The sequence below is a fragment of the Nanorana parkeri genome, unplaced genomic scaffold (assembly GCF_000935625.1).
Source record: "Nanorana parkeri isolate BGI_ZX_2015 unplaced genomic scaffold, ASM93562v1 scaffold1267, whole genome shotgun sequence".
Lineage (NCBI taxonomy): Eukaryota > Metazoa > Chordata > Amphibia > Anura > Dicroglossidae > Nanorana > Nanorana parkeri.
In genome coordinates, this window is record NW_017307535.1 from 476268 (window position 1) to 501051 (window position 24784).

Genomic DNA, 24784 nt, shown 5'->3' on the forward strand with positions numbered 1-24784 from the left:
CATATTTTGTTGCTGTATTCTGATACGAGTAAGAACTTCAGTATAGTTTAGTTACTTTCTTTGTCCTTACTGAGAAAAAGTTACCTTCACTTCTCTCCTGGTGACCACAGAGGAGATGAAAGGAAATTCTTTGGCTCCTAGGAAGCTGTCGGCCGCATATCATCATAGCAACTATGAGCATTGTGCAGCTGACAGCATTATAACAACAAAGGACGCTCTGTTGCCCGGGGTCTGAACAGGCATGCAGGACAGAGCGTTCACGGTACAGACACTCGGGCCTTAGAGCTGCAGCCGCCTCCCCATGGTTCCATCTGACAAATTCATGTACATGTTTCCGACAGGTACACGACTTGCAAAACAAATGGCAAACGCACTCATCAATTTGTTATCAGCTTTACAGCAAGGTGCACAAGGAAGGGCTTTTAAACAGTAATAGCAAAAAGTTTCCCAGCCCACTCACCAGCCAGCATGCAAAAAAAACTTGTCTCACCGCTAAAACAGGTTAAAAACATAGGTTTAGATACACGTCTTCTGCAGATAATGTGAAAGCCGCGCTAAGGCACCTCTATATAGTGCCGTCCTAACTCTAAACTATGAGAGTCTCCATCTTGGAGCACATATGGCAAAAGATAAAATTGGGTGCAGGTTTGTCAGGAGGAATCCCAACCTCCCTTAAAGGCACAGGGACACACAAGTTACCCCACAGATCACAACGGCAGCTTAGACCCCCCCATGCGTCACTGCACCAAATCAGTCAAGCAGAAGACGTGTATCTAAACCTCTGTTTTTAACCTTAGCGGTGAGACAAGTTTTTTTGCATGCTGGCTGGTGAGTGTGCTGGGAAACTTTTTGCTAGGTGCACGACTTGGTCACAGGCTCTGACATTTTGTTGTGCAGAGGCAGGACACAATTCTAAAGGGTGCCTGTGACGCTATAAATTCCAGGGATAAGCATTGAAGTGATTTGTAGTGTAAAGATGTGGTGTATTCATAATGGAGAACAAGGGGAGTGTTCTCTGCCCTCTGTTGTGAAGTATTTACCATCACAGCTTAGTTTCATACTGTGGCACATTGAACCCGCGGCTCCCCGTGGTGTGATCCCTCTATAATTACTTTTATTTCATAAATCTGGGATTATAACAAGCTGTGTGTTGTGACAACAAACTATGCAAACTCGCCTTTTCAGGAACAATGAGACTGTCACAGGTCGGCTCAGTAGATCGGGAAGTCAGAGAACACATACCGGCGTTCGCTCACCTCTCGATCCTGTCACGGCTCCCTGCCGTGACAGGGGGAGGGGCTGGATTCCCCCCTCCCTGCTTCGATCCACAAGCGCTGACTGGCGGAACGGAGGGGGGAGGGGGCGGGTACAGCTGGCTCTGCCTCTAGATCCGCTTCAGCTGCGGCGTCTCAGTATATAGTGAGCTGTAGCTCGCGGTATACTGAGCCTAGGGTGGCGGGAGGACGCTAGTTTGTGTGCTCCCGTTACCCTAAGGAGAACTATGGGGAAAAGCCTTATCCCCACAGTTCTCCTTTTAAAGCAAACCCTCTATTTGAATAAATCGCCTTCAAAGACTCAAACCTGTAAAAGAAGACTGGAAATACTAATACTTAAACCAGAACTCTGGGAATGATCCTTTATGGATACTTATATTGGTCCTGCATGACTCATTGTAAGTATCCATATCTGAACTATCGGCGGGCCGCTCAAAATCACTGTAATAGTTGATGCTACATACAGTGATGGCTCTAGGGGCTTCCCCTCTGCATACTTAACAAAGGAATTTGCTTGCCCTGCACGTCCATCATACAGAGCACGCCTTGTGTTTTCCTTCAATAAAAACAAGGCATTCTCTGATTAGATGAGGTGGAGATCATGATGTCATCTGCCCCTCCTTGCCACTTCATCAAATCAGAGAACAGGGGCATTAGACGCTGCAGTAAGTCATATAGAGCCCACCTCATTTCCTGGCTGGAGTATGTCAAGCTACATGTAGGCCCTTCCTTGCCAGCCTTACTGCCCCTGGTGATGTGTCTGCTGAGCTAGGATGGTCGACAGTGCGCCCCCCTTTCTCCATTGCTGCCCGACCACCATGCAGCTTGCAAGGATACAAATAACTAAATACTTGTTATGTGTGAGATGTTTGTACGTAAAACTGAGTCACAAACTGATGCAGAAATGACTGGCTTTGTTCAATATGCATTTCCTATTCTTGAGTGAACTAATTAGAATTCATTTAGATTCCAGAGTGCTGCTAGAACCTCACCCAAGTGATGGATACGTGATTCAGGCTTGCCAAACGGCTGGCAGGAAGGGAAGGGTCACACACACACACCACACCACACCACACCACACCACACCACACACACACACTACACACACACACACAACACACTACACACAATATCCAGCTCTATGGCAATGAAGGTGTGCATGGAGGGGGTGACTACAGTGTTGTGCTGTAAATCACTCATGGAAACCCATAAATTGGGCTTCAGCCTGGGGTGCAAACGAGAGCCAGCACAAAGATGTGCTTTTATTGCACCATGACAGGGCCAAGTGCTACATGTGCTTAGTACCCTGGAGGATTCAACAACTGTTTTTGAGATATTGCTCATCACATATTTGGGTAACGTAAGCGCATTGTTGATTTATCAAAATGTAACTGATTTATCTGTTGCAGGGGTCAGCGGATTGTATGACTTCGGGCCTGTCGGATGTGCGTTGAAAAATAACGTTATCCAGACGTGGAGACAGCACTTCATTCAGGAGGAGCAGATCCTGGAGATTGACTGCACTATGCTGACACCAGAGCCCGTTCTTAAGTAATTATTCGTTCTCATCTGCTGCCTGTGTTATCCAGGGCACCCTGTGTTCACCCAAAACTGATTTCTGATTTGGGGTGGCCCCTGGTGGGAGCAGTCACTTGCCAGCTTCTTATAATCTGTAATCCTGCCAGGTCCTCATCCCTCCAGTACTAAAAATAATCCAGAGGAAGGGCAAGGACAGAATTGCTTGGCATAATGTTGCAAGCTAAATTGCTGTTTTTGCATGTTCCTGTTGCCCAGTTACTGGACTGGGCAGCCTTACTGGCCAGTAAGAGGGTGTGGAAGGTAAGGGGGCAGAAAAACTCAACATACCAGAATGTTCTGAAATATTCATATTAAAGCACCTGTAAAATTGTGGCCCCCCGGGCACTGGAGAAGCTTGGCCCTGTGTGGAAGCATATTCGGTTACTATGTTTTAATTCAAAGTTGTTCTATAATACGTTGTCACCAATACCCCCTATGGGTGTCAATGGTGGACTAAGGTGAGTTTTTTTTATAAATTGGGCTGAACTTGCAGCCTGGTGTATTGCATACCTGTGTCTGAGATGTCCATGGAGTTGGGGAACTGATATGTTATTCTAGGTTTTCCTCATATATTTAATACACAATGTCTATTCAGTTATCTTATGAATGCTTTTTCCTTACACATAGCACCCTCCCTCTGTTTATACTTTAGGACATCTGGGCACGTTGACAAGTTTGCCGATTTTATGGTGAAAGATGTCAAGAACGGTGAATGCTTCCGGGCGGACCATCTTCTAAAAGGTGATGAGTTAAAACCACCACTTATAAGAACAACACTCTGCCACCCCTCCCTCCTTTAATGATCCCTCCGCTCATTGCATGTGCTCTCCTCTCGCTCCCCTTTTCTCCTCTCATTGACTGAGCCTTCTTCTGTCCTTCCCCTACTGTCTTTCCCTCTTTACCCATACCCCCCCCTTTTTTTTTCTTATAGAACTGTAGAGTTTATCTGTACTCATTCTCAAGGTTGTTTGTTTGGCAGCTCATCTCCAGAAACTAATGTCTGACAAAAAGTGCAGTGCAGAGAAGAAAGCAGAGATGGACAGTGTGTTAACACAGGTGAGCGGCATCGTCTGGCAAAGTCTTCTGGAAACATCCGATTGGTGGCTCAGCCATCATGATTTTAAAATACCTGTACGTTTGCTGAAGGTTTTCCCCAGGCCCCCTTGCTCTATAGATCTTGGTTCTCTCTCCAGCAGGTCTGTACTTGCCTTGTATGGTGGCTGCAGCCTGGCTGGGCAGTCCACACCTGTGCATTAGCAACTCATAGACTTGAATGAGACCTTCCCATTTAGCAGGAGCAGCATCCCATTCAAGTCTATAGGATGTTAGTATGCTGGCAGCCTGATGCTATATGTTTACCGGGCTGCAGCCAGCATGGGAAGCCACAGCCATCGGGCAAGGTAACTAGGGGGAACTGTTTTTGTTTTTTTTGTTTTTTTTTGTTTTTTTTAAATCTGTAGTTTTTCCTTAATATATTAAAAAATAAAAACCCCAGTGGTGATTAAATACCACCAAAATAAAGCTCTATGTGTCCCCAAAAAAGGGTATAAAATTCATTTCAGTACAGCGCTGCATGACGGAATAAATGTCAGTCAAAGTACCGCAGCGCTGAATACTGAAAAATGGCCTGGATGGGAAGGGGGTTTAACACCCCGGATGTCAACTAGTTAATCTTCCTGACCTTACAAAAGAAGAGCCTTCTGCACGAGCATCCTTACCATCTTGTCTTGAATTGTATTGTGATTGTAATGTCTTCCTTATATTGTAAAGCGCTGCGCAAACTGTTGGCGCTATATAAATCCTCTATAATAATAATCTCTTCCATTAGTTACCCAATGATCAACCAGGAAGCTTTCATCCTCCCACAATGTGTTTTGATCTTCCACAAAGTTTTCTTTTTATGTGAAAAGTGTTTCTTTGAATATGAGGGGATGGTCCTTGCTGGACTGCAAAGATTTTTCAACATGGGAAAGGATCAGTTTACCCAAACTGATATTTCAGTGTTGGAAGATGATGGAGCGTTGAACCCCTCAACAGTCTTTTCTATCTCTTGAGGACTCTATTGGTGAGGTCTCTGTGCCCGGGTTCGCGGGTCTACACACCTGCTGTGCCCATTTATGAATCTTACTCAAGCCAACAAGCTTCTCCTATAACTAAAATACTACCTTTTTGTTTTAATGCTCATACGACCATTCGCATAATAGTTTGCACCCTGTACAGGGCTCAGATTGGCAACAATTGTGTAATGTGTACTTCTGAGCCTGATGAAGGGGACCCCCTGAGGCCCCCGAAAGCGCTTGCATTGAATCTTGGATGTTCCGGTAAGGTGTGCAGCAAGATTTCTGGTTCTCAGCACTGGATCTATCCCCTGATTTTGTATGATCGGGTCTCCATTTTGCTCCTTCTGAATAGTATTTGTATCGAATGTGGAGTTTGACATTTTTTATTTTATTTCATTTTTCTTAAACAGATGGACAATTATGGCCAACAAGACCTGGCAGACCTCTTCGTCAAATACAACGTGAAGTCCCCGATTACCTTAAACGACCTCACCCCTCCAGTGTCTTTCAATCTGATGTTCAAGACCTCCATTGGACCTGGGGGCAACATGACAGGGTGTGTAACCTACTCTGTACTAACGGTGTTATTTATTACTCTTGCACACTATGACCAAAAGTTTGGGGAAACCTGACCATTACACCTGTATGAGTCTCTTGGGCATCCCATTGCAAAACTATGACCATTGATATGGAATAGTTTCATCAAAAGCTAAGAAACACAAGTTCCTAGAGAATACCCTAATACCTTGGTTCTCAACTGGTGGGTCGTGACCCTAAAGTGGGTCGCAACCACGTGTTCAGTGGGTCCGCCGCATGCTTTCCACTATGTTAGGAAAGGGGCTCCTCTGCCTCCCCCTAGCGCAGCACTCTCAGTTCTCGCGCCAAGCAGCCATTCAAAATATGCTGCCCAGTGCCGAGTATCAGCTTGAGGTATAATGGGTGGGGCTATGGCAGCGAGGGAGCTCCATCCATACATGCTTTGCTTGCAGCTCCCTCACGTGTCGTGTAGAGGTGCCTGGACTGGAGTGACATCACATTCTGGATCCCGGCACCTCTACAGGGCGAGCAAGGGAGCTGTACCAGCAATGCACATATAGATGGAGCTCTGTCACAGCACAGCAGCCCACACTGGACCCCCAGGCTGAGGATCCACTCCAGTTCCCGGCACCTCTAAAGGGCGAGCAAGGGAGCTGTACCAGCAATGCACATATAGATGGAGCTCTGTCACAGCAGCCCACACTGGACCCCCAGGCTGAGGATCCACTCCAGTTCTCGTAAGGTAGGGAGACCCAAAAACAGTTCGATTGCCCGCACCAGGCGCACAGTACCGCAATGCCGTGAGTACCATTGCAGTGCGATTTGGGTTGCGACTTAATGACCAAGGAAATGTGGGTCCTGAGGTTGAGAGACACTGGTCTAGACCATAATAATCAAAGATTGATGTCACCCAGGCACAACAACCACAAAAAAAAAAGTGAGATTGTGTATGTATGTCAGTGTTTTTGAGGGCCTGTTCACACTAGTACAGTGTGTTAAACTGTACCACGCAATCGCCTACCGTGCGTTCTGGTGTGGGAGTTGTGTTGCGTTGCCATTTATTTGAATGGTACCCCAAACGCACCTCCCACCCACAGTTTGTACGCCCACACTAGTTCATGCGGTACCCTAATGTCGTGCATTCCATTGCGACTTGGGTCGCGACTTAAAGGAGAACTATGGGGCCTGGGCTTTTCCCCATTGTTCTCCTAAGGGTAACGGGAGGACACAAACTAGTGTCCTCCCGTCACCCAAAGCTCGGTATACCGCGAGCTACAGCTCACGGTATACTGAGACGCTGCAGCCGGGCATCACTGTCTGGATCCACCCAGCTGCGTGAGAGGCAGAGACAGCTGTACCCGCCCCCTCCCCCGTCCGTTCCGCCAGTCAGCGCCGGAGGGGGTGGGGGGGGGGAAATCCCTGCAGGGAGCCGTGAGTGACAGTCACGGCTCTCTGCAGGGACAGGATTGAGATGTGAGCGAGCAACGGTATGTGTTCGCTCACTTCCCGATCTACTGAGCTGACCTGTGGCAGTTGTCACACATCGGCTAGAACTATGAGGTGAGTGAAAAGCACTCACTTCATAGTTCTCCTTTAATGACCAAGGACAAATGTGGGTCCTGAGGTTACACAGGTTGAGAACCACTGCCCTCATACATGCAGAGATAATATAAGAACACATGATGCAGATGAGGCCCCGGTGGTAACTGAATTCCCCCTCCCAGCATTGCAAGAAAACTGAACTGTCTCCCGAGTCACTGTTGCTGACCTGCCATCTTTGACTGCAGCTATCCTCCAGACACAGATCTGCCTTGACTATTGCAGTTCCCTCCATGTTGGCCTACCTTTGCACAGGCTATCTTGAATGCTGCTGCTAGACTCATCTGCCTTACCAGTTGCTCAGTGTCGGTCATCCCTCTCTGCCTAGCCCTCTTCCAGCTTCTGCTCACCCAACAAATGAAATTCAAAATGCTACAACATCATACAAAGCCATCCACAACCCCAAACTACAGTGCGAACCTTGTCACAAATTATCATCCGAACCGTCCTCGTGGCCCCTCTCCCATCTCCTACCCTGTCCACCTTTAGCGCTGTCTGGAAACTCTCGTGTGTTCAGTGAAGACTAGGGATGCACAGATACTTTTCGAGTACCAGTGCAGATACTACCAGGGTTGCAGCGGTTGCAGCTGGGACCGGGCTCTGGAACTCCACCACTGCCCTGAAATCATTAGTCTGTATTGTTTTAGAAAAACTGCCACATGACAATAAACAAAAATGTATCGGTACTTGTATGTATTCGGCAAGTACCAGTACTCGTACTCTCAAAACTCGTATCTGTGCATCCCTTTATTTATATTTATAAAAACAAAATCATACATTAAAACAGAGATGTACAAATCCCCGGAGCTCCGTGTGCTTACACATGACAGCTGCGTCTTAATTTTTGAATTTTTCTCTAGTCTAGTCTTGGAGCTCAAAAGTAACAAGTACTGTACTTGGTATCTGTGCAACCCTAGATTATCCCACCTCTACCTAACAGCTGAACGTTTCTTTCTCCATCAACTCATCCCCACACAGTTACTACCTTTCGTATAACTTGTCCCCTCCCTTTTTAGATTGTAAGCTCTCAGGAGCAGGGCCCTCCTAACCCTCTTGAATCATGTTATAACTATATTGTCTAAATCCTGAATAATAACATTATAACTCTCACCTCCAGGTATCTCCGACCAGAGACCGCACAAGGAATCTTCCTCAACTTCAAGCGGCTGTTGGAATTTAATCAGGGAAAGCTTCCATTTGCTGCTGCTCAGATTGGGAACTCTTTTAGAAATGAGATTTCTCCACGGTCAGGACTTATCAGGGTTCGGTATGTAATGGTTTCTCTTAGGCCTGGTTCACACCTGAGCGTTTTGTAGCGCGTTCAACGCTCGACGAACGCTCTACAAAACGCTCAAACATCTAAATACCATTGCATTCAATGGGTCTGGTTCACACCTTGCCGTATTTCCGCCCGTCCGAACGCGATACAAAACGGCCTACGCCCAAAGAAGTACAAGTCTCGCGTTTCCATTGGGATACAGCCAAGTAGCCCACGGTAAAAACGCGCGACGCGAACCGCGCGACAAACGCGAGCACCCCCCACTACAAGGGACATTCATTAAGGAGTGTAACAAGTAAAGTATTTACTGTTTTATAAAGAGGAACTTCCCCCCACTATCTTAAGAATTACAACAAAGGCATCTTTAGGAATGGCAATCCACAAACAGATACTTGCGTATCTTATTTTTCTTTTCCTCCCCGTTCTTCTCACAGTGGCCATGAGCCTTCCCGTGATGCATCCGTGAGGCCAGGACTACATCTCCAGTGCCGCACTCAACCAGGAAGTGGAAAAACAAAAAAAATGTTTAGCCAATGAATGCAAGACGATTTCATATCCGCTTGCAAAGCTGCACCCTGATGTGATTTTTAGTGAAAGGGGGTAAAGGTCCACTTTAAAGGAGGTGAATATTAATGTGAACGGCAGACCGAGTGTACCTGCCCCAGTGTAAGGCCCAGGCTTACAGACTGTACACGGCACAGTGTAAGGTCCAGACTTGCGGACTGACTGTATCTGCCCCATTGTAGGGCCCAGGCTTGCGGATTGAATGTACATGGCCCAGTGTAAGGCCCAGGCTTGCGGACTGAATGTACGTGGCACCCTGTAAGACCCAGGCTTGTGCACTGAATGTACCTGCCCCAGTGTAAGGCCCAGGCTTGCGGACCGAATGTACCTGCCCCAGTGTAAGGCCCAGGCTTGCGGACCGAATGTACCTGCCCCAGTGTAATGCACGGACTACAGACTGACCGTATGTGGAAGAGTGCAACACACAGACTGAATGTATATGGCCCAGTATAAGGCACAAGCTGCAGACTGAATGTACCTGGCACAGTGTAAGGGGCGGCTGCAGGCTAAATGTACATAGTCCAGTGTAAGGCATGGGCTGCAGACTGAATGTACCTGGCAAAGTGTAAGGGGCGGCTGCAGACTAAATGCACATGGCAAGGTGTAAGGCATGGGCTACAGGCTGCAGACTGAATGTATGGGGCACAGTGTAAAACATGTCACAGTGCAAGTTGCTGACTTTAAGGCTATTTGTTGCTGAGATCCGCTTGTTTTGTGTCCCCTGCAGAGAATTCACTATGGCAGAAATTGAGCACTTTGTCGACCCCAATGAGAAGAATCACCCCAAATTCCCGAACGTGGCAGACCTGAACATCCTGCTGTATTCCTCCAAAGCGCAGCTCAGCGGAGAGTCGGCACATAAGATGAGGCTGGGCGACGCTGTGGAGCAGGTATGTCACTTAGGCTCAGGGCAGCCATGTTCAGCGGAGTTCTGCTTGTTTCAAGGAGCTGTGACATTCTTGCAGGGTTATTCACAGAAGGGTGAAGAGTTTGGAGAAGGCCGGAGAAGTGAACAATCTAGGACAACAGAGCTGATTTGGAAACATTCTCCAATTCTTTGCATGTAGTGGAAGGTCCGCACCCTCCCAGAATCAGTAACTGAATTTTTAGGTTAAAGCTGAACTCCGGCCTTCCCGACCAGCTCCTCTCCTGGACTGTAATGGCTTCCTCTGATGTCACTGCACACACGTCTTCTCACTATGTGTATTAGAAAGCTGCACAACTCCTCCTAAAAGCCAACCCACTGCTTGCATCAAGGCTGAGGGTTCTCGAGAGGTGTAGTGAGGCAGGGTGCTGTGATGTTTTCAGGAAGATTATATACAGCGCCCCTCCCACCCGCCATGATCTGCCTGCATTGCATAGAGAATGAGAGACTCGGTGATGGCATCACTGGGTATAGCATAAGGTATGGAAAGATTTTATTTGATCATTTCATTAGCATTTTGCTTTTTTTCCCTGGTCTCCAGGGTGTGATCAACAACTCAGTCCTGGGATACTTCATAGGAAGAATCTACTTATACCTCACAAAAGTCGGCGTGTCACCGGAGAAGCTGCGGTTCCGGCAACACATGGAAAACGAAATGGCGCATTACGCCTGTGACTGCTGGGACGCCGAGACCAAAACTTCGTATGTAAGTATCAGGAAGTGTTTGCTGAGCGGCTCTCGCTTCCAATCTGCCGGTCTGTATTGTTTCTGTTCTGTCCTTTTCCTTATCACAGCAACAATTGGTTTTAGCCTAACGCCGGCTTTTCGGGGAAATCTGCAGATTTTTGGGCTGTTTTTTGCTCTGATGGGGAAATGGAGCCACCTACTGGATGGCAGATGAAACTGCAGGCGCTCCAATATCCATCAGTACATCAGCGCTGTGATACTTGGTTTAGAAATGAATCCGTTATGTATATTTTTTGATCATCTTTTATGCTGAAGAGCCAAAAAAATTAAATTCAGATCTGGTTTGTAGAATATAGAAAAGAATGACGTGTATCTTTCACAGATGTTAAAGAGGAACTTCACCCTTCTCTTTAAAATGACAACAAAGACACCTTTAGAAATGTTTAGTAATGACAATCTGCAGACAGATACTTCTAGATAATTGTCTGCTTTTTATTCTTTACATTCCTTATTTCTCTTTTCCTCCCCATTCTTCTCACAGCGGCCATTTTTACTAAGGGCAGATTAATATATCTCCCTTTACTTCCTGGAACTCTGGCACATGTGACTAGGACATGTGACCAAGTAGTAAAGTGTGTCACCAGCACACCGTGGTTAAATCTTCAAGCAGTGATCATTTTATTGATGCACACACATCTTGTCACATTGCAACGTTTCTGGGTCCCTTCATTAGGCAGGATTTGTGACCTCAGATTGTATGCTGGGACATGTAGTTCAACAGAGGGGTGCAGGCATAAGGGTTGCAAGCACTGGCTACAGATGTCCAGATTGCATCCAGTCCCTGATATGCTTGGGCTTGTAGCTCAGCATGGGGGGGATACATTCTGCAGCCCCAAGCCTTTAGATTGCACACAGCCCTGAATGTGCTGGGACTTGTAGTTCCACATGGGGAGGGGGGAACATGCTCGGCTCCAAGCCTCTAGATTGCACACAGTCCTGAATGTGCTGGGACTTGTAGTTTTGCATGGGGAGGGGGTACATGTTTGGCTCCAAGCCTCTAGATTGCACACAGTCCTGAATGTTCTGGGACTTGTAGTTTTGCATGGGGAGGGGGTACATGTTTGGCTCCAAGCCTCTAGATTGCACACAGTCCTGAATGTTCTGGGACTTGTAGTTTTGCATGGGGAGGGGGTACATGTTTGGCTCCAAGCCTCTAGATTGCACACAGTCCTGAATGTTCTGGGACTTGTAGTTCAACACGACGGAAGATAGACAGGGACCAGATCAATTGCAGTCCTTGATAAGTTTGAAAGTTTCTCTCTTGTTCCCCATTCTTCTCATGGTGGCCATTTTTACTAAGGGCAGATTAATATATCTCCCTTTACTTCCTGGAACTCTAGCACATGTGACCATGCACATCATCTCAGGGGAGGAAAACACCTTTCCCTGAGATCTTGTGAGATTTCCCAGCAATGCTCTGCTGATGTAACCTTCCCAGGATGCAACGTTTGGGCATAGATTACATCACTAATGCCCAAGAGGACCAGGAAGTGGAAAAACAGTAATTGGTAAGTAAATGAAAAATGTAACTAATGAATGTGAGATGATTTTCGTATCACTATGCAGAGCTGCAAGCTGATGTTCTTTTTAGGGAAAGGGGGGTGAAGTTCCACTTTAAATTTTGTATTTTCTGCGTATTAATGTTTTTCTGCTTGCTGCTGTTTCCCTTTTTCTTTCAGGGCTGGATAGAGATCGTCGGCTGTGCGGACCGCTCATGCTACGATCTTTCCTGCCACGCCAGGGCCACAAAGGTTGTGCTTGCGGCCGAGAAGCCTCTTAAAGAACCCATATCCTTTCTGAGCTTCCCATTAGGACAAGTGTCTGATTTTGTGCCTCTGTGATCAGTTGCTCCCCACGGTTTACTTATATGACTGTCACTCACGGCTCCCTGCAGGGATCCCCTCCTCCTCTGGCCGATCCTCCAGTGCTGACTGGCGGAACGGACGGGGGAGGGGGCGGGCACAGCTGGCTCTTCCTCTAGATAGGCAGAGCCAGCTGTCACTCACGCAGCTGGGTGGATCCAGACAGGATTGTCTGGATCTGTCCCGGCTGCGGCGTCTCAGTATGCTGGGAGCTGTAGCTCGCGGTATACTGAGCTTTGGGTCACAGGAGGACGCTAGTTTATGTCCTCCCGTTACCCTAAGGAGAACTATGGGGAAAACCCCTAACCCCAAAATTCTCCTTTTAACTCTCTGTTATCATTCTCACCTTTAAACCTGCAAATAATTGCATTGTGTTCTCTAAATTCTTTCGCCTTTGTCTCTGATGGAGTAGCGGCAGACATGGGGTTTTTATATTTTAATAGAGGTTTATTTTTTTATTAATAAAGTAGCTTTTTGGGGTGTATTGGTTTGTGTGCTTAGTATCGTTCTCTACTTGAGATCGAAGTTTGTTTATTTATTCCGTGATAGTATTAAATAGTGCCCCTGGGAGGTGTAGTTGTGTTCGTGTGCATCACCTATAGGCTCTTTATGTAAATAGTGGGGGGGTGCACAGGCCCTATAGGGTTAAACAAAAATTAAAATGATCTCCATGTCTCCAGACTTTTCTTGGTACATATCGATGTCCCAGTATATGACCTGTAGATGGCAGTGTAACATCAGTATTTATTTATTATTATTTACTGCAATGGGAAGCCATAGTTCTATTTTAAGGGCCAGTTCACACCAGCCCCAGTGCGCGCCGGCATGATTCGGTGCCGGAAACGCACTGGATCGCATCCCGGCCGGCTCACTACGTTCTGGGACGGGAGCGGGCGTGGTGGTGCATTGAAGTCAAAGGCGCCACAGGCACGCCCCCTGCCCGGAATGCAATCCAGTGTGTTCTGGCACCGAATTGTGGCGGGAACGCGCTGGGGCTGGTGTGAACTAGCACTGATACCATCGTCAACAGATTGTATTCTTCTGCAGATTTCTGGATGCGCTCTGTTGGTCTCTTGTATGGAATGTGATTGGTATCCCCAATAAAAGAGACACTCCATTGTTTTTACTGTCTCTGAGATGAGTGGTCAGCTCCGTGTATACATGTGTAATGATCTGTGGCCCCGCCCCCTGTACGTTTATTTACAGATTGCATACGTTTTATCACATCTTTTCTTTTCAAACCGCCATTCCTTAACTCCATTGCACAAAACCGTAAACGTCGTCCAGTTTGAGGCCAATAAGGGAGCAATCGGCAAAGCGTACAAGAAGGACGCCAAGCTGGTGATGGAGTACCTCGCGATTTGTGACGAACGCTACGTCACGGAGATGGAGCAGCTACTACAGGATAAAGGGTGAGCGTGGTCTTTATTTCAAGGGAACGTCTAGCGATGTTTGTTCCTTTTTATCGTTCTTTGGCTCATGTCAGCTCACCAGAGAGCGCATTGATAACGGGCTACATACTTACCTTCTACTATGGCATCGCTCCCTTACTGGCCAGACTAGTGGCCTGCTTCTCTGTCGCTCTCTAGTGATCTACAGGGCCAGTAAGGGAGTGATGCCCATGAGGGAAGTGGTTGTTGTGCCTGGGTGACATCTGACATCAGTCTTTGATTTATTATGGTCTAGAGCAGTGGTTCTCAACCTGTGTAACCTCAGGACCCACATTTGTCCTCGATCATTAAGTCGCGACCCAAATCGCACTGCAATGGAACGCACGGCAGTGTGGGCTGCTGTGATGGAGCTCCATCCATATGTGCATTGCTTGTACAGCTCCTATGCGCGCCCTGTAGAGGTTCCGGGAGGCAGAATGTGATGTCACTCCAGTCCAGGCACCTCTACAGGACATGCGAGGGAGCTGTAAGCAATGCAGGTATGAGCGGAACTCCCTCGCAGCCATACCCCCAGCCCACCCCTCCTCGACAAGTCAACACTCGGCGCTGGGCAACATATTTTGAATGGCTGGACGGTGCTGCACTATGGGGAGGCTAAGGAGCCTCAAAACTAGAAAAGTGGAAGACATGCGGTGACCCACTGAACATGGGGTCGCGACACACTTTTGGGTCACGACCCACCAGTTGAGAATCAAGGGTCTAGACCAGTGTCTCTCAACCTCAGGACCCACATTTCCTTGGTCATTAAGTCGCAACCCAAATCGCACTGCAATGGTACTCACGGCATTGCGGTACTGTGCGCCTGGTGCGGGCAATCGAACTGTTTTTGGGTCTCCCTACCTTACGAGAACTGGAGTGGATCCTCAGCCTGGGGTCCAGTGTGGGCTGCTGTGCTGTGACAGAGCTCCATCTATATGTGCATTGCTGGTACAGCTCCCTTGTGCACCCTGTAGAGGTGCCGTGAGCCAGAATGTGATGCCACTCCGGTCCAGGCACCTCTACACGACATGTGAGGGAGCTGAAAGCAATGCATGTATGAATGGAGCTCCCTTGTAGCCATCCCACCTCAAGATGACACTTGGTGCTGGGCAGCATATTTTGAATGGCTGTTTGGCGTGAGAAATGACAGTGCTGCGCTAGGGGGAGGCTGAGGAGCCTTTCACCTAGAAAAGTGCAAGGCATGCGGCGACCAACTGAACACAGGGTCGTGACCCACCTGTTGAGAACCAAGGGTCTAGACTAGCAAAGTGGCCGTGAAGAACAAATATTGCATGTTGTGCAGTTCACTATCCAGCCAGCAGGTGTCACTAGTCTCCTTTTCACATAATTCGCTTGATTTCTTTACAGTGGTGCTGAAAGAAACAAGTGTTGCAAGGCTGAAGCTCAAACTGCTAATATTTTGCCTGCTCTCTCCCCCCCCATCAACATGATGATGACATTGTAAAATCCTTTCTGTTCTCATTAAACCTTAGTATTGTTCCAGTGATGGACCTCTGTGCTTCTTTGTACAATGCAGGCAGATCATTGCTGGTGGGAGGGGCTGGCAGGGTGCAGTACATGGCTTCCTGAAAACATTACAGAACCCTGTGTCAGTACTCCTCTCAAAAGCCTTCAGCTCTGATGCAAGCAGTGGGCTGTATCTTGGGAGGAGTTGTATGCAAATATCAGAATGCGTTGCTCGCAGATAGTGTGAAGGAGCGAGCATTGCTAGGCAGGCTATGCTATGATTGTATCTGACACTTTACTGCTAAAATATCATATGAACCTCAACTGGTCTGTTCTCCTGCAGGGAATTCACTATAGAGACAGAAGGGAAGACTTTCCTGCTGACAAAGGATATGGTCAGCGTGAAGAAGTTTCAGAAAACGATACACGGTAATGACTTTTCCTTACTGCCTTTATTACTTTAAGGCCCCATTCACAATGTACAGGAAGGATGGAACTGCTGCAGGAGTGTCTATGACATGCATAGGACAGCCCATTGATGCTCATTCACACGTGTGGCATTGTGAATTCTGCTTGTTTACCTGTTTTTATTCAAATGTTTTCGTATTTTTGCCAATTGGTGCAATCGTTTCATACTATAGGGGAATTTATCAAAGGGTTTGCGTCTGTTTTCTTCGTCGCAGGAGTACTCAGCAATACCGATATTGGAAGTCCCATTAAGGAAGCTGGGTGGCGCGCAATGACTCGTCGTTCAGCTTCCCAATTACCTGGGAAGCCTTCTCCATGCTCCCTTGTCACCAGGTGATGAAGCATGGAGCTGGCTTTCTGGCAAATAAGGAAGCCGGGGGGAGGGGGTGGGTGTTATTGACTTGCCACCCGGCTTCCTGATTGGGCAGCTTCCTGACCAAATGGAAAGTTGGGAAGCAAGTCATTACACGCCGCCCAGCTTCCTGATTGTGACCAAGTGACGAGGGAGCGTGGAGCCGGGTTCCTGATTGGCCAGGAAGCCAGCTCCATGCCGAGGTGACGAGGGAGCATGAAGCCGGCTTCTCGGCCAATCGGGAAACCTTGTAGCTTGTAATGACTCGACGCCCAGCTTCCTGATACCGGAAGTTCCAGCATCGGGATAGGCATTGGCATCATTTGGGCAAGTATAAGTACTCGCCCAAATACTCTGTATCGGCACCGATACTAGTATCGGCACAGATAGTAGTATCGGTGCATCCCTACTGGTTTACCATCTCTACTCTGGTGATTTGGCAACATTTCACACCTTCAGCCATGTAAATTGAAGGGTTAACACCTTCCTGACTTCAAGGATGTGATTTATAGAACTAGAACAGGGAGGTTACACAACTTTCACACCTGCCATTCCACATCTACACACTCCATGCTGATTGGAATTGGGTGTCTGTGGTACCTTTTTATGGAAAAAAGGAACTGAAGAAGTGGTTCAGAAAAACTAGAGAACGTCTTCAACATTACAGAACAAGTCCAGCTGAATGTAACTAGCTATACCACGACTGGGACACATGAGGACCTTCACAGTCTTTCATTTAGGGTTCACGTCTACTGTAGGACCTCCGTCAGCTTCCCTATCTGTGCCCCTGATGGGGAGGTTACTCTTTACTTCCAGTCCAGGTGAGCAAGCACAGCGGTAAGAACCAATGCAAGTTGTACACTCTGGTCAACATAGATCTCATTCTTGAGTTTGTTGTCCTTCTGAATTGTCCATCACCATTGAAGTGACCTTTTGAAAGGCCATTGTGGAACAACACGCTTGGTTGTGGCATTTCAGTGGTTAAACCATCACCGAGTTGCTGGGATAAGCCTTGAAGGTTTCTGTTTTATGAATTTATTATTGTGCTCGGTGATGTTTTCTAGTCCACACTCTTCATTGTGCGCATTCATCTCATTATTTATCCTCTCTGTATATTCCATTATCTGTTGATTGAGAGGTTCCTGGCACTCCGCTTCCAGGGCAGATTGACACAAACACACGCCGGCCACTGTGTCCTTGTGCCGGTTTTCCAGCCTCGGGTACGGCACAACGCAGCCAATCAGATTCCCCAACCGTGAAAAGAATAAGTCGGTGAATTGCATTGACCTGCATCCCACGCGCGTCGCATTCTGTTCCCGGGACCGGCTGCTATTCAGCGCCCGAGAAACCTTGAATATGCGGCAACGTTCCAATACGGCTTTTAGCAGTCGTCATGGAAACTGCCGGCGATTAGGTCCAAGGTCTACATCTCCAAAACACACATCACTTTTGTTAAGTGAAAATAAATTTTAAAAAAGCCGGAGTTTGATTTGAAGCGAGGATTGCATGCAGTAATTAAAGCCGAACTCCAGCCTTCCCTTCCTTGTATGAGCTTCTCTCCTGGACTCCAGCCTTCCCTTCCTAGTATGAGCTTCTCTCCCGGCCTCCAGCCTTCCCTTCCTAGTATGAGCTTCTCTCCTGGACTCCAGCCTTCCCTTCCTAGTATGAGCTTCTCTCCTGGACTCCAGCCTTCCCTTCCTAGTATGAGCTTCTCTCCTGGACTCCAGCCTTCCCTTCCTAGTATGAGCTTCTCTCCTGGACTCCAGCCTTCCCTTCCTAGTATGAGCTTCTCTCCTGGACTCCAGCCTTCCCTTCCTAGTATGAGCTTCTCTCCTGGACTCCAGCCTTCCCTTCCTAGTATGAGCTTCTCTCCTGGACTCCAGCCTTCCCTTCCTAGTATGAGCTTCTCTCCTGGACTCCAGCCTTCCCTTCCTAGTATGAGCTTCTCTCCTGGACTCCAGCCTTCCCTTCCTAGTATGAGCTTCTCTCCTGGACTCCAGCCTTCCCTTCCTAGTATGAGCTTCTCTCCTGGACTCCAGCCTTCCCTTCCTAGTATGAGCTTCACTCCCGGACTCCAGCCTTCCCTTCCTTGTATAAGCTTCTCTCCCGGGCTCCAGCCTTCCCTTCCTAGTATGAGCTTCTCTCCCGGACTCCAGCCTTCCCTTGTATGTATGAGCTTCTCTCCCGGACTCCAGCCTTCCCTTCCTTGTATGAGCTTCACTCCCGGACTCCAGCCTTCCCTTCCTTGTATGAGCTTCACTCCCGGACTCCAGCCTTCCCTTCCTTGTATGAGCTTCTCTCCCGGACTCCAGCCTTCCCTTCCTTGTATGAGCTTCACTCCCGGACTCCAGCCTTCCCTTCCTTGTATGAGCTTCACTCCCGGACTCCAGCCTTCCCTTCCTTGTATGAGCTTCTCTCCCGGTTTGAAATGTCTTCCTCTCATTTGTGGAATAAGTGTTCAGTTGTCAGTGGTCAGGCTACACCCTTGAGTGAGGAACGTTCCACCTCGGGAACACCAAGCAGCGTCTAATGACTCGCCGCCCGGCTACCTGATACCTTATCAAATACCCAGAATTTGAAATCCATTAAAGTACCACAGACATCCAATTCCAATCACCATGGAGTGTGTAGATGTTGAGTGGCCAAGAACCAGATGGGAGGTGTGGAAGTCATGGAACCTCCCTCTTCTAGTTCTATACAGTAATCACATCCTTGATGTCAGGAAGTCTGCAAGCGTGTTAACCCTTCAATTTACATGGCTGAAGGTGTGACATGTTCCTAAATCGCCAGAGTAGAGATGGCAAACCAGTAGGGATGCACTGATACCAATACTAGTGTAGGTGCCGATGCCGAGTATTTGGGCGAGTACTCGTCGATCATTTTGGTGTCACCCGGGTGCGGGCCGCACCCCCCTTGTGACGCAGCTGGGTACTTGAATGTATTTTTAAGATTTAACACCTGAGTTTAGTGTCACTTAAAGACTCTCTTATCCTTGTGGGAATTGAGCCCTCATCTGGTCTGTGAATTTTGTGCTTCCATAGAAATTTCTCATCTCACCATTTGATTAATACTTTTTTTTTTCTGGGATTCTTCCAGTTGAGGAAATCGTGCCGAATGTGATTGAACCCTCATTTGGTCTCGGGAGGATCATGTACACCATTTTCGAACACACATTCCAAGTCCGACAAGGAGATGAGCAGAGGACGGTAAGAACATCTCCGCCGGCGTTGTATTAAAAAAAAAACTAAATCACTCCGTGGCAGTTTATTCCATTTAGTGGGCATGCGGTCGGGTTTAATCATCCGTCCATTTGTTAAAGCCTCTGGCATTCAGCAAGAACATCTTCCACTTCTCCCCCCTCCTTTATGCTCATCTTTAGGCTAATCGGTGGTGTTAACTAGTCTGTGCTACTTTACATTTTAGCTAAAGAAATGGCATGCAGCTCATTAATGTATGAACAGCCAAACCAGCACATGGGGCCAAGCAAATCAGTACAAGTTCATGAATCAGATGTGGCAGCATGCAGTTTCCGATCTGGGGAATTAGTTTAATGCACTGGCAGTGAAATTCCCCTTTTGCTGTTTATAAATGAATGAGCCACTCTTACTCTAATTTTCTAGGCACACATGAGTGGCCTTTTAACTCCTCTGAGAGGGTCAGATCCTCTTATAGGTCACTAGAGTAGTCGGAAACTCTTTCTGCTTTGCACCAAGGGAAGGAAAATGCCACATTTTATAAGATTTCCCACTGGAAGTGCAAAACGTTATGGAGTGAAAATAAAAATGGGTATAAAAAGTTGATTTGGCTCTAAAAGTGATCTGCTAATCTAACTTCTGATGGAACTAGTCAGGTCTTTGGGTGCTTGAAGTATGCATATTCGCTGAGGAATGCCCCCACCACTTCCTGCTATGCACAGATGGGTGTTGGTAACCTAACAAGAACCGCCTTGCATTCAATTGCGCATTGGGTGGGGGCAGTCCTCAGCGTCGGCTATTCTAGAAGGAAGAATTACATACTTCTGGATTTTTGGGGACTCCTGTGTCACCTTACAGCAGACGTTTAGCAAGTGAAAGGCACCAGCCGTTCCCAGTCTACCTTCTAAGGTTGATTTAGTGGTTCAGTATTAGTATTGAGAGGGTTAGTCAAAAATGAAAATCCAGCTAATGTTACAATATTGGGTGTACTGAGCAAACAGTGTGGTCTGGCAGTGAGGAAAGCAAATGGCATTCAGGGGTGCATCATTAAAAGAATGCCCAGCAAGAGGTCCTGATTCCCCCTATATATATCTTTATTATCACTAGGGGTCTCTAGCAGGAGGGAGGAGGTCCCGATTCCTCTATATAGATCTTTAGATATCACTAGAGGGATCTCTAGCAGGAGGAAGGAGGTCCTGATTCCTCTATATAGATCTTTATTATCACTAGAGGGATCTCCAGCAGGAGGAAGGAGGTCCTGATTCCTCTATATAGATCTTTATTATCACTAGAGGGATCTCCAGCAGGAGGAAGGAGGTCCCGATTCCTCTATATAGATCTTTAGATATCACTAGAGGGATCTCTAGCAGGAGGAAGAAGGTCCCGATTCCTCTATATAGATCTTTATTATCACTAGAGGGATCTCCAGCAGGAGGAAGGAGGTCCCGATTCCTCTATATAGATCTTTATTTATCACTAGTGGGCTCCCCAGCAGGAGGAAGGAGGTCCCGATTCCTCTATATAGATCTTTATTTATCACTAGTGGGATCCCCAGCAGGAGGAAGGAGGTCCTGATTCCTCTATATAGATCTTTATTATCACTAGAGGGATCTCCAGCAGGAGGAAGGAGGTCCTGATTCCTCTATATAGATCTTTATTATCACTATGGGGATCTCCAGCAGGAGGGAGGAGGTCCTGATTCCTCTATAGAGATCTTTATTATCACTAGGGGGATTCCCAGCAGGAGGAAGGAGGTCCTGATTCCTCTATAGAGATCTTTATTATCACTAGGGGGATTCCCAGCAGGAGGAAGGAGGTCCTGATTCCTCTATAGAGATCTTTATTATCACTAGGGGGATTCCCAGCAGGAGGAAGGAGGTCCTGATTCCTCTATAGAGATCTTTATTATCACTAGGGGGATTCCCAGCAGGAGGAAGGAGGTCCTGATTCCTCTATAGAGATCTTTATTATCACTAGGGGGATTCCCAGCAGGAGGAAGGAGGTCCTGATTCCTCTATAGAGATCTTTATTATCACTAGGGGGATTCCCAGCAGGAGGAAGGAGGTCCTGATTCCTCTATAGAGATCTTTATTATCACTAGGGGGATTCCCAGCAGGAGGAAGGAGGTCCTGATTCCTCTATAGAGATCTTTATTATCACTAGGGGGATTCCCAGCAGGAGGAAGGAGGTCCTGATTCCTCTATAGAGATCTTTATTATCACTAGGGGGATTCCCAGCAGGAGGAAGGAGGTCCTGATTCCTCTATAGAGATCTTTATTATCACTAGGGGGATTCCCAGCAGGAGGAAGGAGGTCCTGATTCCTCTATAGAGATCTTTATTATCACTAGGGGGATTCCCAGCAGGAGGAAGGAGGTCCTGATTCCTCTATAGAGATCTTTATTATCACTAGGGGGATTCCCAGCAGGAGGAAGGAGGTCCTGATTCCTCTATAGAGATCTTTATTATCACTAGGGGGATTCCCAGCAGGAGGAAGGAGGTCCTGATTCCTCTATATAGATCTTTATTATCACTAGTGGGATCCCCAGTAGGAGGTAAGAGGTCCTGATTCCCTTTATATAGATGCCACCTGTCTTTTATGTTTTTATGATTGTACCCTTTTTTGGGGCCCATTCTCGCTTGTGCTTTGCAGTAATGTGCAAAGTGCACATGTCCTGGTGCGGGGTAGATGGCACCCCAAGGCACTGTGCAACATTGACAAATGCACCGCAGAGCAGCCATGTGTTGAGTTGCCAAAAAAGGGTCATCTGCATTGACAACTCATTAATAAATGGGGTGCTCTAACAAAGTGCATCTCACAGTGAACAAATGTCAATCCAGCATTTTAATAGAAAATCTATTGTACTTCCTATTGTTGCCCGGTGTCTGATCGCAAAGGACACTCATTTTTTTTTGATAGTTGCTCTGTGTGGTTTTTAAATGGTGAATGTTCTAAATAAATGTTGTTGTTTTTTTCTCTTGTTCATTGTAGTACTTCAGCTTTCCAGCAATTGTAGCGCCATACAAGTGTTCAGTTCTCCCTCTGAGCCAGAATCAGGAATTCATGCCTTTTGTGAAGGAATTATGTAAGTTCACTGCACACATTTCATATTTTATTACTTTGGTTCTAGATCAGAATCAAGCTGGTGTGTTAGGCTCTTTTGCTACTTTTGTGAACCCCGATGAGCAGGGAGACACAGTGCCAGGACCAAGTGACTGGATGAAAGAGTGCCACTGGGGGTTGGTGGGCCTGGGTTTGTATCTGCCTAAGTTTGAATCCTCACCCTGAATAATTGTATCCTAATGATAGCTGCTACCACTCACTGCACACATACAGGTACCACTTACCCCTTCTTACATGATTGATCCTTTTACTGTGTGAGTGCAGAGGGGGGCAGAGCATGGCAGGTAGTGGGTTGGAGGGGTGGTTACTGAAATATATTATAATACAAGTTCATTACAAGGTCTAATGAGTGGATACACTGTATGTTAGGTTTGAATTAACCTTTGCTCTGTGATCAAAAGTTGGTGGACACCTGTCCATGGCACCCATATACGCTTGTTGGACATCTGTTCCAGAACCATGGCCATTAATATGGAGTTGCCAAGTAATCCCCGCCGCCACTCTCCTGGGAAGGCTTTACACTAGACTTTGCAGTGTGTCTGTGGGAGTTTGTGTCCATGCTGCCAAAGGAGCATTTATGAGGTCAGGTACAGATGTTGGATGAGAAGACCCGACTCAAAACCTGTGTTCTAACTAATTCCAAAAGTGTTCACTAGTGTTGAGGTCGTGGGTCACTCGTGAAACTCCTCAAACTATGTCTTTATGGAGCTGGCTTTGTACACAGTGAACAGTCATTCTTTGGCCTTCACCAAACTGTTACCTAAAGGTTGGAAGCTCACAATTGGTTGGTGTGACTTAAAGGAGAACTATGGGGTCAGGGCTTTTCCCCATAGTTCTCCGGGTAACGGGAGGACACAAACTAGCGTCAGAATGTGTGGAGCTCTTTACCCCTTAGGATACCTCCAGTCTTCTCAGTCTAGTACACACTTTGTTCAACAGTACTAAGCCTTGATTAAGGGGGACACTTTGAATCCTTGAAAGCTTTTTGTGATATGTGTCTGAATGCATCTGAATCTGGACTTTATACATTCTGCTTTTGGAGCATTGTTCCTTGCACACCCAAGCTCTAGACTCCAGAACAATAATTTGCTGACACATGGGCGTTGAAAATGAATGATACACAAACACTAGTGGTGCCAGAACCATGACATGCTCACTCTTTCGTCTGCCTCATCACTATGATATCCCAGGAGTTAATGCATCATGGCTCTGGAATTCTTGAGTTGTAACACAGTGACAGTTGGGGGTCCCTTAGTGGTGATACTGATACTTGCAGTGCCAGTAAAATTTGAGGTCCCAGGATACTTATACACTGACATATTTGAGTTCCACAGTTATGCACTGGCACCTGGAGTTCCAGGAAAATAACCCATGTCCTAAAAATATATTTTGAGACTTCAGATCCCATAATGATGACATGCTGACACTTGCAATCTTGGAACAATGACACTTTGACACACCGGCTGTTCCCAGAAATACAGGGGCACGCTGCTACTTGGATCATATCCAGTAAGGTTTTGTCACATCTGTATAGTATCGTGCAGTTTTGTGAATGATTGTATGTTATAAATGTATCTGGACTGGTTTGTCTCCGATTTCTTGTGCAAAATTGCTGATTTTTGTCCTTTTTTCTCTGCAGCTGAAGCTTTAACCAAGAATGGAGTGTCACACAAAGTGGATGACTCCTCTGGATCCATTGGCCGCCGTTACGCTCGGACAGATGAGATCGGTGTAGCCTTTGGTATCACAATAGACTTTGATACGGTGAACCGCACTCCACACACCGCGACACTTAGAGATCGGGACACAATGCGGCAAATCCGAGCCGAGGTATGCCCATCTCTTTGTTATATTGCAGTCAACATATCAACCAATACAGTCCATCTGCTACGGAGCTGGCTTCAGTAAAGTGACTTCTAAATTACTTGTTATGACTTAATCATATTTAAGTCGTCTTAATACTGTTGTCTGTGTCCCATTGGGAAGTGAGAGACATCTGTCTCACAAGTCCGCAACATCCCCTCTTAGACAGATTTTCCTAGAACAGTTGTTCCCATTGGAAGATTCCCTTTACCTCCTGTTCCGATTTTAACTGTATTATTTTGATGTCATAGACACTGGGTCTGTCCACCTGAGGTAAGGACAGTCCAAGCGATTGCTAGAGTGTACATGAGGGTAGAGAGATGGAGCATAGCGAACCATACGTTGCAGAACTTGCCAGTGACTAGGTGAAGACACGGGTGTCAGAGAGGTGCACAGGGCATTCTAGGAGTCACTAGATGACACAACCATGGGGGGGGGGGGGTCATTGGATGCCCCAGGATTG

General features: G+C 47.0%; 1 protein-coding gene across 1 annotated transcript in view; it reads left to right on the top strand.

The window, feature by feature from the left end:
• GARS (glycyl-tRNA synthetase) overlaps positions 1-24784 on the top strand; it is a 41336-nt gene that overhangs the window by 15105 nt on the left and 1447 nt on the right. The window contains exons 4-16 of the mRNA XM_018568965.1: positions 2684-2825; positions 3505-3593; positions 3832-3908; positions 5323-5468; positions 8166-8315; positions 9619-9781; positions 10358-10522; positions 12243-12350; positions 13692-13837; positions 15666-15751; positions 19239-19348; positions 22327-22420; positions 24098-24288. Of these exons, the coding sequence (XP_018424467.1) occupies positions 2684-2825; positions 3505-3593; positions 3832-3908; positions 5323-5468; positions 8166-8315; positions 9619-9781; positions 10358-10522; positions 12243-12350; positions 13692-13837; positions 15666-15751; positions 19239-19348; positions 22327-22420; positions 24098-24288 (1667 nt within the window). The remainder of the gene's footprint in view (positions 1-2683; positions 2826-3504; positions 3594-3831; positions 3909-5322; positions 5469-8165; positions 8316-9618; positions 9782-10357; positions 10523-12242; positions 12351-13691; positions 13838-15665; positions 15752-19238; positions 19349-22326; positions 22421-24097; positions 24289-24784) is intronic.